This window comes from Drosophila suzukii, chromosome 3, assembly GCF_043229965.1.
Source record: "Drosophila suzukii chromosome 3, CBGP_Dsuzu_IsoJpt1.0, whole genome shotgun sequence".
Lineage (NCBI taxonomy): Eukaryota > Metazoa > Arthropoda > Insecta > Diptera > Drosophilidae > Drosophila > Drosophila suzukii.
Window position 1 is genome coordinate 5529939 of NC_092082.1, and position 13904 is coordinate 5543842.

The 13904-nt window shown below is 40.8% G+C and overlaps 2 protein-coding genes across 3 annotated transcripts in view; both read right to left on the reverse strand.

The window, feature by feature from the left end:
- LOC108013595 (DNA-binding protein D-ETS-3) overlaps positions 1–13788 on the reverse strand; it is a 32797-nt gene extending 19009 nt beyond the window's left edge. The window contains 4 exon segments of the mRNA XM_017079528.4: positions 5399–5566; positions 8263–8639; positions 9148–9441; positions 12780–13788. Of these exon segments, the coding sequence (XP_016935017.3) occupies positions 5399–5566; positions 8263–8639; positions 9148–9380 (778 nt within the window). The 5' untranslated portion in view covers positions 9381–9441; positions 12780–13788.
- LOC108012509 (larval cuticle protein 65Ab1) overlaps positions 1–13904 on the reverse strand; it is a 218541-nt gene that overhangs the window by 48825 nt on the left and 155812 nt on the right. The gene's annotated exons all lie outside the window — the stretch shown is intronic.

Genomic DNA, 13904 nt, shown 5'->3' on the forward strand with positions numbered 1-13904 from the left:
TATTCGCCTTGCAAGGCTGAAAACACTGAAATGGCCCTGCCTACAATAACAACTGGAAGTCAGACACGTGGCCATTAATGACGTATGAATGATGTAACACGCGATGGAGACTTTGACGCGGCACGTGGCCAGCGGCCTGCGAGGCATGACAGGCCGAAAGATGCCCCTGCTCCTGGTCCTGCTCCTGCTCCTGGTTCCCCATTGACTCCTTGCGGGTCTTTAATGTCCTGGCTTGAACTTCGATCCACCCCCTCCTCCTTCGCCACGGATTGCTCATTTTGCCCGCGGCGAATTTCGCCTGGCACTGTGCATTTTGTTATTGCCAAAATGCGTATTGTTATAATCGGCATACGAATAATAAAAATACAATACACCCATTTTTGTATTGCTCTGGCTGGGCTGTTCCAATATTTGTTAATCAAATGGGCGGCAACGGCGGCACATAAATCAGTTTTGAATTGGCAGCTCTAAAAGTTTTTATTGAAAAAGCGTTGAGAGGGTTAAGAGGGGTTAAATAGAGGTCTAAGATGGGCTGGGTTTACGAAGAAAGGAAAAATCTAATTCAGTAAAAAATGTTAACTAACTGTGTAAATCAGGTTCGTAGACCCATAGTACTATTATTCCATTAATTTTAATATTACTATTTAAAATATTTTGGTTTTTATCTTAAGACCTTGGAAAAAGATCTATATATTGGTATATACTATGTTAAAATGGTACTTTTTCAAATTTAATAGTAAGCCTATCTCTTTTACATACGTTTTACACAACACCCAAGATTTATTCTGAATTTTCAAACTGACCACTATATTATACCTTTATTCACACCTATTACACCTCTTTTATCAAATGCACCAGATCTTAATGACTCCCCGAAAGTTGTTCCCACAAAATAAAAACAATGTCGCCTAGGAATTCGTACAAAAACAGTGAACACGCCAAATCAAACAAACCCTAAACCACAGAAATGAATGCCAGACCCACAAATAAAAGTGAAAATTGTAATAAAAACAAATTACAGGCACGAACAACAAACGGGTGGGCAAAGGAAGTTCTCACAGCGACATATTGAAGGTGTCCTCGTGGCTGTCTATCTAAACAATGCCGGCAATAATTGCGCGATTGATAAGGTGGAGGGGGTGGTGTGCGGCCGAAAAAAGGGAAAGGTGGAAGGGTGACACGGATGGAGGGTGCCGGGTTCGACTCCGATTACCACCGTTTGACTTTCTCAGATAATTGCAAGAGAGTGTCACGAGCTCGTTTGTTACACGCTCCTTTTTATGCTGAATACCGCTTAAGAAGTGAAAGGGTATATTCATTTCGAGCTGGCTTTTTCTCGAAAAAAGTATGACTGGAATTTAAGAATTTTTCTTCTTGAATAATTGAGAAGACAATTTCTCAAATTGGAAACAATTGTTCTTGGCTTAATGAAGTTCTCAGTTTTTCTTTATCTCGAATAACAAAATCAAGAGTATGACATGAATTCAAGAATTTTTCTTCTGGAATAGGTGGGAAGACAATTTCCCATATTGAGAACATTTTATCTTAATTTATTGAAGTTATCTGTTTTTCTCGGATTGAACTGCGTTCAACTCTATTTAAAGATGGCTTTATCCAAAAAAAACTCGAAAGTTTGACATGATTTCAAGAATTTCTCTAGTTGATTAAGTGAAAAAACAAGTTCTGAAATTGAGAATATTTGGGTCTTGGTTTATTTTAGTACTCAGTTTCTCAAGTTGTACAGAGTATACCTTGATCGTAACACTGAACTACAGAGCTCCGATTTTTATTCTGATTTCTTCTAAACTGAAAGCTAACATATTCACACGGCACACCCCTGGCGAGCACCCTTCACCGACTACCTCACCCCACGCCACTTAAGAGCCAATGACAACAAACAGCAAACAAACAATTAACATTGGAAAAAGGGGTTGGAGGAACGGGAACGGTTCACGTGCCCGGCCAGCTATAAATTACGACGGTTTGACTCCCAGCGACCCTCGTTGTCAATTGATAACGCGGATTGACTTTTTGGCGGGTCAAGGGTTTCCACTCTCCGGCTCACTTCGGTTCCAGGTCCCACGGTCTCACGTGAGTTGTGTCACTTGAGATAAAAGCACGGCCAGTGTCGAGGTGGCGGCCATAAATTCAGCGAGCTCATAAATTCAATTGACAACTAAATTGCGGAGCGCTGGCTGCCGAGACCGGAGACGCTTCGACACAGCCACCTCCGGCTCCGGGTGCACTGCGTTTCCGCCGTGGAGCAGGGAGTGGGTTGGGTCCTCCTGGTCGCCTGGAGGTGGCCTAGGGCTTCTAAAACTTTCAAGTGCGCCCCGCTTTTCCATTTTCCATTTTCCACTTTCCTTTCGCCGCCGCCCATTGGGTTTTGTGTGCTTTTCCTATTTTCTCTTCATATATATATATATATATTCCTTTTCTGATATACCATGTCGGAAGCGGGTCATTTCCAGCGGCATAAATCACAAAGAGCAGCGGACTTCGGAGGCGGAAGCCAACCTGTTGAACTCGCTGACAGTTTTCTATTTCCCAACTGTTTGGGTTTCGTTTTTTAATTATTTTTGTAAAGTTTTTCGCCACGGCTAGGCAAATTTGTTAGCCTATCTTTGGTCGATCAATGTGAAAATACAAAAACTAAATTAGCCAAACATTTTCCAGCTTGTTGCCGTCATCTTTTCGGTGGGCTGGAATGGGTGGTTGGTCCAACAATGACTTGATTTATGAACGACTCGTGCCGAAATCTCCCGGGGGAGGGTAATGACTTGAATCGGCAGCTAAGTGAACCGCGAAAAGGGCCATGAATAAAAATATTTGGACATCAATAGGCGCACACATGAGCGGACAATAGAGCATGGGAACCAAAAGTTTTCCAGGCCAAGTTCGCAGATTTCCTTCTCACCAAATATGCGCATTTTTTGCTTGCCATTTTTTCACTCTTTTCTTTTTTTTTTGCAGCAACAACATTCATAAATGCTAGTGAATAAATTTAAGGGCAAGCGTCAGTCCGCGAAGCTGTCAAAAAGGACTTCATCGTCCTTTGGCGCCAGTTGGCACAGCAGCGTTTTCAATTTATTTTCACAGCCTGAAACAATTACGGGTGAAAAAAAAGAAAATAAAGAATAAACTGTGCGCAAATGAAATCAGAAATTAAATTTCAAGTGAGCAAAACATACGGCGCAGGAGGACAGGGACGGTGATACAGGAACAGGACGACAGATGGAGGGAGACAGGACGAAAGGACGCAATGTGGCGCTCACTTGTGGGCGGCAAAGGCCAAAGGGGGTGGCCACCACCCGCTGGGCGCGCTGATGAGGGGCGGTGTGGGGTGGGCCCGACCTGCTGCCAGATTATGTGATTATGATTAGAGTTGAGCACTTCGGGTGAGCCACTGGCAAACAAACAGCCCAGCGACAGATGATGATAGACATCGCAAAATATGATTATGTAGGGCCCGAAATGTAATTAAAAACCCGGGAGAATGGGGTGCCCAGGATGTTCCAAACATGTTATAAAATTTTAAAGCTACGGGGAGCTTTTTAAAATAAATATTGGAATTTTAACCAAGGTAATTAACATTTAACTAAGAAACATTTTTAAGAAACAAACTATTTAATCAGTTGCTTACTCCTCTATTAACATTAGGGTCTGAACTTATTTCAATTTTTCATATATCCTAGAAATAGCTTATCAAATTGAGTACTACCCAATTTGAAATATCAAAATTCCATACAATGATGTTATCATCATTTCGTTTAATTTAAGTATCTTATAGATTTGTCTGTGTCTTACACAGTATCCGAACCATACTTAAATGAAAAAAATTCCTTTATATAAAATGGTTTACTTTTTTAAATATGAACAAAACCAAAAGGATTCGAAGCATACTTAAAATCTTTATAAATACACTGATATGGTTTAATACCTATTCAACGAGCACGTAAGCCCTATTAATTAGATTCAATAAACCATAAATAAACAAACGTATCTGTAATCAGACCAATAAAACAATAAATTCTATCAATTGCCACTCGATGAGTTTAACGATGACGTGCTGCCGTCCTGCACCCTTTTCCATTATGCACACCTAACCGCTCAATTGTCTGTGCCGAAAGAATCCCACACATCGAGCCCCTCCCAGCCAATCCAAAGATACAGATACTCCATAGAGTATCTACCACGCTGTCAGCGGAGCGTGCGCCCTAATGCGCTTCACATAACATTTTGATCATTTTATGATCTGTCGATTAGCCTCATTGTCCTCGCTGAAGGACCATCCCTCGAGCTGGTGGTGAGGACTGGTAGACAGGATGTCTGGATGCGCTCGGGGGTTGTCCTACCGAGTGAAGTGTGCTCGAAGGAGCGTGTGACTAACACGCTTTAATAGGATTAGCGCTGAAGAGCACTTAAGAGTCAAATTATCAACGGGCAGTCACAGATTCACTGGCAAAGCGAGCGAATGTTGTGACTGTTGCGTTTTGTATGTTTACAGTAGGCAGGAACAAAGGACACAAACATAAGGCCTTGACAATTGTTTGCCAACTTTCCCACTGCCAAATGAACTCAATTGCAGTTCCCAGAGGGACCTGGCATAAAAGGTTCGCAGCCCAGATTACGCGCATTAGTCAGGCTTAAGGCATTAAGTCAAGTGAGCAATTGAGTTATCAAATTTGGGAGATACTTCAAAAGGGATTTTAGCACTTCGTGGGAAAAGATGAATAAATTGTATTAAAAGGATTTTAGTTATCTCGATACTATATTTTACTTTGTGTGAATACACTAATCAAGTTAATAATATTATATTTCATTTGTTATATTACCGTATCCCTCCAAATATAATGTAATATATATATTTTCAGGTTTTCTTATCCCTATTAGTAGTTGATTTAAAAATACTAAAAAAGAAATGTATTCATCTTAAAATATTTTGAGTTTCTACGGCAAATTCAAAACCCAAGGCTGTTCATCACTAAGTTAAGGTCCCAAAAAAGAATGCAGAAGAATTGTACAAAGTCGAATAGATTCACTGTTTATAAAATACTATTACATTGATTGTATTCCAAAACAGTTCAACGCAAAGTAAAGTTTCCGAAAATATTGTATAATAATGTCACAAAATTAAGTAGCCTGCAAATTCTTCTAGTGTTTATACAATGTTATTAAATTTCATTATAGTATGATAGACCCTTTAAATGTTATTTCAAGAACCACCTTTTGCCCAGGAAAACCCCTCGCCAAGGACATTCCACCCCCTGAGAGCACAAAAGCGCCACCTTTTATGTGAACAATGACACTTTGTGTGTCACCTTAAGGTTGCTGTCCTGACTGAAAGCTGTCAAAAGCTCAAAGGACATTTTTGACATAATCACTATTTTGAACTTACACAGTGCAGAGCCGCCTCCCGATGCTCCAGATCCCCCTGCTCCGGCGCCACTGGTGCTGCTGCTCTTGCTGCCGCTGATCCTGCCCTGCTGATGGTCGCTGCTCGAGGACGAGGACGAGGGCACCGCCGCATGCGAGGCTGTGGTGGCGCAGTCCAGCGAGGATTTATCTGCAAGACGAAGGCACAAACAAAAGGACATTTTAATTGCCAGCCAGCGAAAATTTGCACACTCAGCACGGCACGCTTTGCCTTTGGCCACGGAAAGGATCCGAGAAAAAAAAGTGAATATAAACGGAGAGCCGGCACTCATAAATCTCGGCATAGATAATTGTCATCACAACTAGCGACTGGTTTATTTATGGCTCGAATTATGGTTTTTACTTCACTACCCCAGCCTGCAGGACCGTCACGCAACGTCGGCCAACCTACCAAACCTCCACCCCTCACCCTTCACCCCATGGAAATGCTGACAGATCCTGTGAACCGCAAAGGACATAATCGCGAGGGTTGTCACTTCACAGACCAGCGATGGAGATGTTTAATTGCCGTAAATCTTTGTTTGATGTAAACAACAATAAGCCAGTCGGCGAGGAAAAAATTGCACGAGGAATTTGCTACGCTTTCAATTGAAATGTCAAGCCGGATATGATACGAGTCCATGATAATAATAGCCATGAAGATGATGGGAATCGGTTCCCATCATGGGAGCTGTCTGGAAACGAACTGTATCATAATTTGTGCGGATAGCTTGTGAGAAAATTCAATCAGAAGATGATGGATTGTGGATATATAATATGGCTTTTTATATGAAAAATATTAATTCTACATAAAAGTTTCCATTTAACAAATTAAATTTCAAATATTTAATTTACTTCCAAGTAACTATACTTATTTCAGGACTTTTCCGTACATTTTGTTTATAAATTCATTCAGAAGATGATAGATTGTGGATAACATAATGTTTTTGATATGAAAAACATGTTTCCATTTAACAAATTAAATTTTAAATATTCATTTTACTTCCAAGTAACTACACTTATTTCAGGACTTTTCTCTACACTTTGTGTATAAATTGGATCGGTATATATATAATATTATGCGCCTTGGCTTGGCTGCAAAGTGTAATTATTTTTTATGCGCCTCTGTGAGCCAAACGTCTTTTGAGCAAAAAATAATGAGTTACGCATGACAAAATCTTTTCATGGCGAAGCAGAAGCGGCAAAAACTCAGCTACAACTTGACATCGACCACAGAAAGAGACAGCCGGAGAAAGGATGAAAGAGACGGGGGCGTCAAGGAGCAGGAGGCTGGGCTGACTGAAAAGGATTCATTTCATATTTGCTTGAGCGCGTCGAGATGAGAATGGATAAAGATGAGCTGGGCGGCCATTTTGTGTCTACCAATTGCGAGGGCAGACTTCAGAAGTTGTCTCTTGGGAAGGAAAGCGTCCTTTAATTGGCGATTAAAGTAAAACCAAGATAGGAAAAATTTAAGCGAACATTTTCATTTATTCAATTTGAGCCAAGTTTTTACCATGAAGCACTCGTCCTTCGGCCCAGGAACAGACAAGTCGTGCCTTGTCAGCCTTTTCTAATTGAAAACGAAGCAGAAACAGGACATAAATTTGCCAAAAAAAAAAGATAGCAAGTAGGAAAGAAGTTTTCTTATAGAAATAAATGGACATGGACAACTTGACGGACGGAGGCGGCATAACAAACTCTTGCCAGGCACGCGATGAAATTGTTCGGTTTTTGATGTTTCTATCAAAACCTGGCAAGGACCGCAAACAGTCAACAGCAACCGGCTCCGGGCCGCATTATAAGCCACATCCGCTGGCCCGGCTTAAATTGATAAATATGTAACCAAACCAAACCGAAAAATAAAAACGAACCATGAAAATATCAGAGAAATAGAAACCGACCCCGGGAGACCTCAACGTTTATATGGATAATTCAATTTAAATTTTTTGCCCAATTTTTTCGCTTCTTATTGTTGCTGATACAACAAGCAGAATTATGTACATGGCTGGTCGCGGTTTTTAGCCGTTGTTTTGGCCATTAAATGTTACGGTCCTGGACATATTTGGTGGTTGGTCAACTGGACAGGGATCGGCGGGGGTGGCCATTGGCCAACATATGCTGCTTGGATGTGTTTAAATAAATACGCGAAATTTGCCACTTTTGTGGCACAACATTTTCGGCTGCTTTTTTTTCTCGGTTTGGGTCCGTTTTGCCTTGGCCGGAAGCGCAGGATTTGTTTTTCCGCCATTTCGTTGACATTTTTGTGCTAGACAATTGCGAGAAGGTCAGTGGGTTGGTGCACTAAAAAATATATTTCTCGGTGTTATTATCTCAGTCATTTATATAACGACCATGTCTGTTAAAATAATTTACCGTGAAAATTTAAAAAATAAATGCATCAACTTATTATTTCAAATAAAACGATTTTTTTAGAAATACTTTAATTATTCAATATCAAATATGTTGTTTTAATAAATCATATTCCTTGGGTATTCATATGTACATATATATATAAAATTGCATACATTTTAAAGAATCAACACAGATCAATGACATATAGGAACTAGTAATACCCTCGGAAAGCCCTTTTTTTAAAGAAAAGTCTGAACCTAGTCTCATATAAATGGAGTGGAGCTACCGTCTCATCCAATAAAATACTTGTACCATCTTTTTCACTTTAAGGGGATAAATAATCATTATAAATTATGAAATCTAAATACATGTAAGGCGCTTACCCGAAAATCTCTTTAAAAATATCATATAGCAATTTTTAAAAATATAAAATAAATGCTACTTCTTTTTAGCAGCTGTTTTATCCCAATGTAAAAACTATTGTTAGCTTACCTGCCCGGACTTTGTGCTCCACATGCGAGGAGCTGGACGCCGTTAACGATGGAAGTGCCGGAGCCGCACTCACCGCATCCAGAGTTCCGGACGTGACCTGTCCGGCACTGGACGTGATGACGCCGTGCTGGGTGACGGCGGGGGAGCAGCCGGGCGGAGGCTGCAGAGTGTCCAGCCGGTGCCTCTGCACACCGTTCCCGCTGCTGCCTAGCACTCCGGCCGTACTGCTGCTAACCGCATTGTAGTTGAGCACCCCGGCCACGCCCACTCCGACATTGGGATTGTGTGGGAGGCCGAGGCAGTTGCCAGCCCCGTTTCCCGACTGGACGGGCAGGGTGTCCAAGGTGTCCGTCAAGCGCTGGCTGGAGTAGATGTCACTGTGGTTGGAGAAGCACACTTAGTCTTTTTGTCTTTTAGTAGGTGACCAAAGAAACAAATAAATTCAGAACAAGTACACTTATAATAAAATCTTTGTATTATAAGGTTCCCCAGTTTAAGTAAACCGTACTCTAAATAGTTAGTTCTAACTAAACCTTAAAGTTGGAACTTGCTCTTAATACAAATACCTAAATGGTTATTTAAAGTTTATTTTTAAGGGGCAAGCTCATCAATAATCTTCCATTAATAGTTTTAACAATTGAATTTCTTTTCACAATTTAACATTTGGAAATAGTCTCAGGAGAATTTTCTTGAGGAGGATATTTTCTTCACAAATGGAAATATACAATATGAAAATTGAAAGTTTGTATCATCTTAATTATTTAACATTACTGAGTTTGGAATAAAATAATCATCTTTAAGCAATAATGTATTTTAATATTCTGTACCTCAAACTAAAGCATTTTAAAGATAACAATAGTTTATTAAATTCTAAAGTTGGCTCACCTGAAGGCACTGCTGGCCCCGAAGAAACTGCTGCGGTCCTGAAGAGCCGCCTTGGCCTTTTCGACGCTCTGTTTGAGCTGCTCGAAGGTGGACTGGTGGAAGCGGTACGAGGTCCAGTCCGGCGAGCACTGTCCGAGGGTCAGGCAGTCCTCCGTCTTCACCTGGGCGAGAGTGGGTGGCGACACTCGCTTCAGGTCCAGCGCCGTCTGATACGAACAGGAGTTCTCGTACATGGCGCACGCCGGGGGAGCCTCGATGGCTGGCTGTTGGCTAAACAAGGGATTCCACTTGACTCTGCAGAAAAAAGAGATTGAAAATAAAGAAAGTTGAGAAGATCATAAAGAGGTAAAAAAATAGGAGACCAACAAAGAAAAACTGTTGTTAGAGGCTCCATAAGAATATTTCTTAATCAATATCTTCTAACTGAAAATATATGATAGATAATGCGTCAAGTCAGTATTTAGTAATAACAAAGTTTTATATATCATAAGATCACATTTTGTAATAAGTACGATTCATAAATATATACAATTTTTTAAATATATTTTAAATGCACTTAACATTGTCTTTTAAAAATGTACTTATATCACTGAATATAAAACAATATTATAAGTAAAAAACACTAGATCACAGGAACTCTTTGAAAAATATACCGAATCCTCCCTACTTCTCCTACCGAGAACTTTAATTGCTCTAAAGTAAAACTAAATTCCATCACTCACCTCATGGCAACTTGCAGAACAAGATATTAATAAATCATAACGCCAACGCCTGGCCCACAATTAAAGACTGCAATTTTAAGAATGCCTCTCGGGCCAAACAATCGCTCTAATTGCCATGGCTCTAACACGTTAAACAAGTACCCCCCGAGGCCCCTCGAACGGCTGGCATAATTAATAGTGGCTGCTTTGGAGCTCTGGGGCTCCCTTAGATATAAACACGACGGGCATAATTATCTGGCTCGTTATTTATTGTGTGTACAGTCCCGGTTTTTGGACTGGGCCAACGTTGCGTATGAGCGTTGAACTGTGCGTGGGTGGCGGCCATTTGAGCGTGGCTCTCTAATGTCCAGCTGGCCAGGAACAGGGGAGGCGAACCATTGTTTACTGGCCCTTTTCGGCCAGTCTGCAGTTAGCACACACAGGGCATGCAAATTTTTGCACTCTGCCCTCGTCGGAAGTTGCTGGATTTTGATTTATGCCAACGAAATTTATGCCATACAAAGTGCGACTTGTCCTGTCTCTGGCTTAAAGTACCCTCAAATGCGAAAAACAGAAACTGAAACTGGAACCCCAGCAGCTTTAAGATCTTTGGGGGAATAGATTTCGTTATCGAAACAGTAGCATCTACAGAACATCATCAACTTTTGCCTTGTCCGACATTATAAACGGCCTGCACACGCCTCATTTATTATTTATTATTTGTACTTGGGCCGAGGACTTGCGTTTGCATGTACGCAAATTTCACCAGCCAACATTAGCAGGCAGACATTTTCTTTTTTTTGCCTTTTGGTACTTTGTATCTGAGTATTTTCCAAGTTATCACAATCGCCGAGCGAACGCGCGCACACCGGAAATACGAGCGGGATGCCAGGATGTCGGTCTGCAGATGGGCTGAATGCTCGTCCCGCTCTCCAACGCGTGTTGATTTTTTGAATACCAGTTCGTATCGCTATGATTGCCGAGTTTATGCCGCTCGACAGCTGTTAATGGTGTAATCCCCTTGTCGAACGACAGATCCTTTAATTAAGAGGCCACACGTTTGTATGCTCTTTAATGGTTTGTAAGATTTTTATGCAAATTTCGAAAATTTGGATATTTTAATGCTTTCGCTGCTCGCTGGCTGATGGAACTGCTGGGCTGCTTAATTGTCGAGCTTATGCCGATGATGCTGCTGATTAGCTCTGTGTGCTGGTTTATGAATACTTCCGTTTTAAGTCTGCTAATTCGATTAGCAGAAAACATATGCCACGGAATTTTCTGATGGTGGAATGAGCTTTTTAGGGGGTTGGATAATTATCGTTAGGGAGAATTGGCAAAGAGAATCGCAGGAAATAACGAAAGTTAGTTCTAAAACTAAATTCTTCTATAGACTTATTTGCCATGCAGTGAAGGAAAAATGTTGGATCCTAACTAATTAGTAATTTATGAAATTTGTGTGACTAGCGCAACAAATAATGAGTTTTAAACTTGTAGCGTTGGGAAGAACTTTTATAAAAAAACACAACGCAATACAAATAAAATATTGTTAATCAGCCTAAACAATCTAATCGATGTCACTCTATCAGTCTGTAGGGCCTATCTGTAGGTCAATTTATATAGAAATCTCAGGAATATAAATTGGCTTTTCTACGTATTCGATAATATGATTTTAGTTTACTAAAATGCCCAGAAGTTCTTATAGATGTTTGAATTGAGGTCTTGGTCTGAGTGCACAAAAAGCTTCAACAGAATCATTATCCTCTTGGTTATATAGGCAAAGTAATCTACATACTAATTTAAAAATGTAAAAAAAATTAAAATAAGTATGTTGATTATGATATATATATTTGTATAAATATATGTTGTCTTATGCGATGCCCAATTTACACAATTATGCCATGAAATGGGCAAAAACAACGATTTTTAAGGTAGGAAAAATGAGATTCAGAATTTCGTAAAAAAACACCTATTTTTTGAGGTTTTTCAATTGCAGTTCGCCAAATCAAGGCATACAGCTGAAATACCGACTGTTTTAAACAGCTTGCTTCCAATGCTAACGATCCCCATCACTTCAAGCAAATTTAATTTTTTTATAAATTTTCGCATTTTTTATAAGGGGTTACATCACATTTTTTTCGAAAAATGACAAAAATTATACATTTTGAGGTTTTAATGCCAATAGATTGGAAATTAAACGACGAGTTCAACGAGGTATTACATTCCTCATTCCGACTTTTATGAGCATTATGGCAGCGAAAACAGTGATTTTTTAAGGAGGAAAATACGGTTTCAGATTTTAGTCAAAATTTATCTATTTTTTGCTGTTTTTCAATCGTAGTTAAGTCAAATCAAGGCGTACAGCCAAAAGACCGACTGTTTTGAGCAGCTTGCAACTTATGCTAACGATCCTTATCACTTTAATCAAAATTTATTTTTTGACCAGTTTTCGCATTTTTTATAATTTTTATTTACATCACAATTTTTTGAGAAAAATGGTAAAAATAAAACATTTTGGGGTTTTAATGCCAATATATTGCAAATTAAACGACGAGTTCAACGAGGTATGACATTCCTCATTCTGACCTCTATTGGCAATTTGGCAGCCAAAACACTGATTTTTTAGGTCGGAAAATACGGTTTCAGATTTTAGTCAAAATTAATAACATTATCATTTCCAAATAGGCGTAAATTAAAAATTTAAACTCTTTATAGCTTAATAAACTAGAAAATTGTAATAGTTCCCTTTGAAAAACAATGTAAAAGGAACCATAATTAAATTCATGTATGCTTTTAATGATTTGTTGTTGAAAAAATATACATTTGAGACATGATTGTTCTGTTTTTAACAAAGCTTTCCAAGTTTTTAAGTTTCCATAACTCCGTCGGAAACTCAAACAATCATACTCATCTCATAATGCATTCCAAACTCACCTCAGGATTGTGCCTGTTTATGTAAGTAAGTTTATCCAAAAATAAGACTCCTCGACGACTATCTTTCGGACTTCCGGCGGGACACGTTGCAATCGTAAACACTTCACAATCGCTCGAGTTCGATGCAGTTAATCACTCACTCAAGTGCGTACAAATTGCCGACCGGAAATGAAATTATTGTCAAAATGGCGACGGATATGCGACAAGTGAACGCGACAGCGACGCGCCACGCAAATGACGGTTTTGTTTGCAGTCAAAGTTGCGAAGTCCTGGAGCGGATATGCAAGGAAATTTGTCAATGCAAGGACGAGGAAGCCAACTGGACACGGACACCGACGGCAGCGGGCTCCTTGGGCAACACTCGATGCCTTTTCGCACAGGTGTAAAAGGGGTGGAGGTGAAGGTGGGCGGTGGGTGGTGTGCGGAGAGAGGCTCGCAACGAAAGCGGAACGAAAATGAAATCAAAAAGCGAAATTTCTATAATTTCCGCACAAAAATTTCCGCGACACACTGGCAGGACACATGTGTCCTTGTCGCTTCTTTTACACTATTGCCACGCCCACAGCGAGCAACAAGCTGGGCGTATGTGTCCAAGTTTTCCGCACTCCTTGTGTGTGGGTTTGTTACAGCTCTGTTCTGCTCCACTGTTTGTTTTTGCTGTCTGTTGACCAAGAAAGGTTTGCCTTTGGCCCTCTTCCCGGGAATATTGACGACGTGTGACCGACGAATCTAAACCGCAAAGTACCGCTATTATGTCGTCCGCGACGTGTTGCACTTGGTAGTGCGCACTCCAAGTTAATGTGGCGGCCAGATCATCCCGTCCAGTCACCAGTCCACGCTCAAAGATGGCGACACACTCCTCCCACAAGCGGTGGTTGGGGGGAGGAGGACTCTGGGTATAATCAGCAAGGATGTGTCACCCCATCGTCCTGCGTTCCTGCGGTGGCTGATGCGCAGGCGCGCTCTCCGCACCACCCCCACCCACAGCCCACTCTGCCGCTGCCCTTTTATCTGCCACTGTCATCGGCTGCTGCTCCTGCTCCCTGTCCCTGCTCCCTGTCCCTGCTCCCAGCTCCTTCTAGTGGGCGGAGCCAACTCTGTGCCATCGTGGATGCTCCTGCGTTC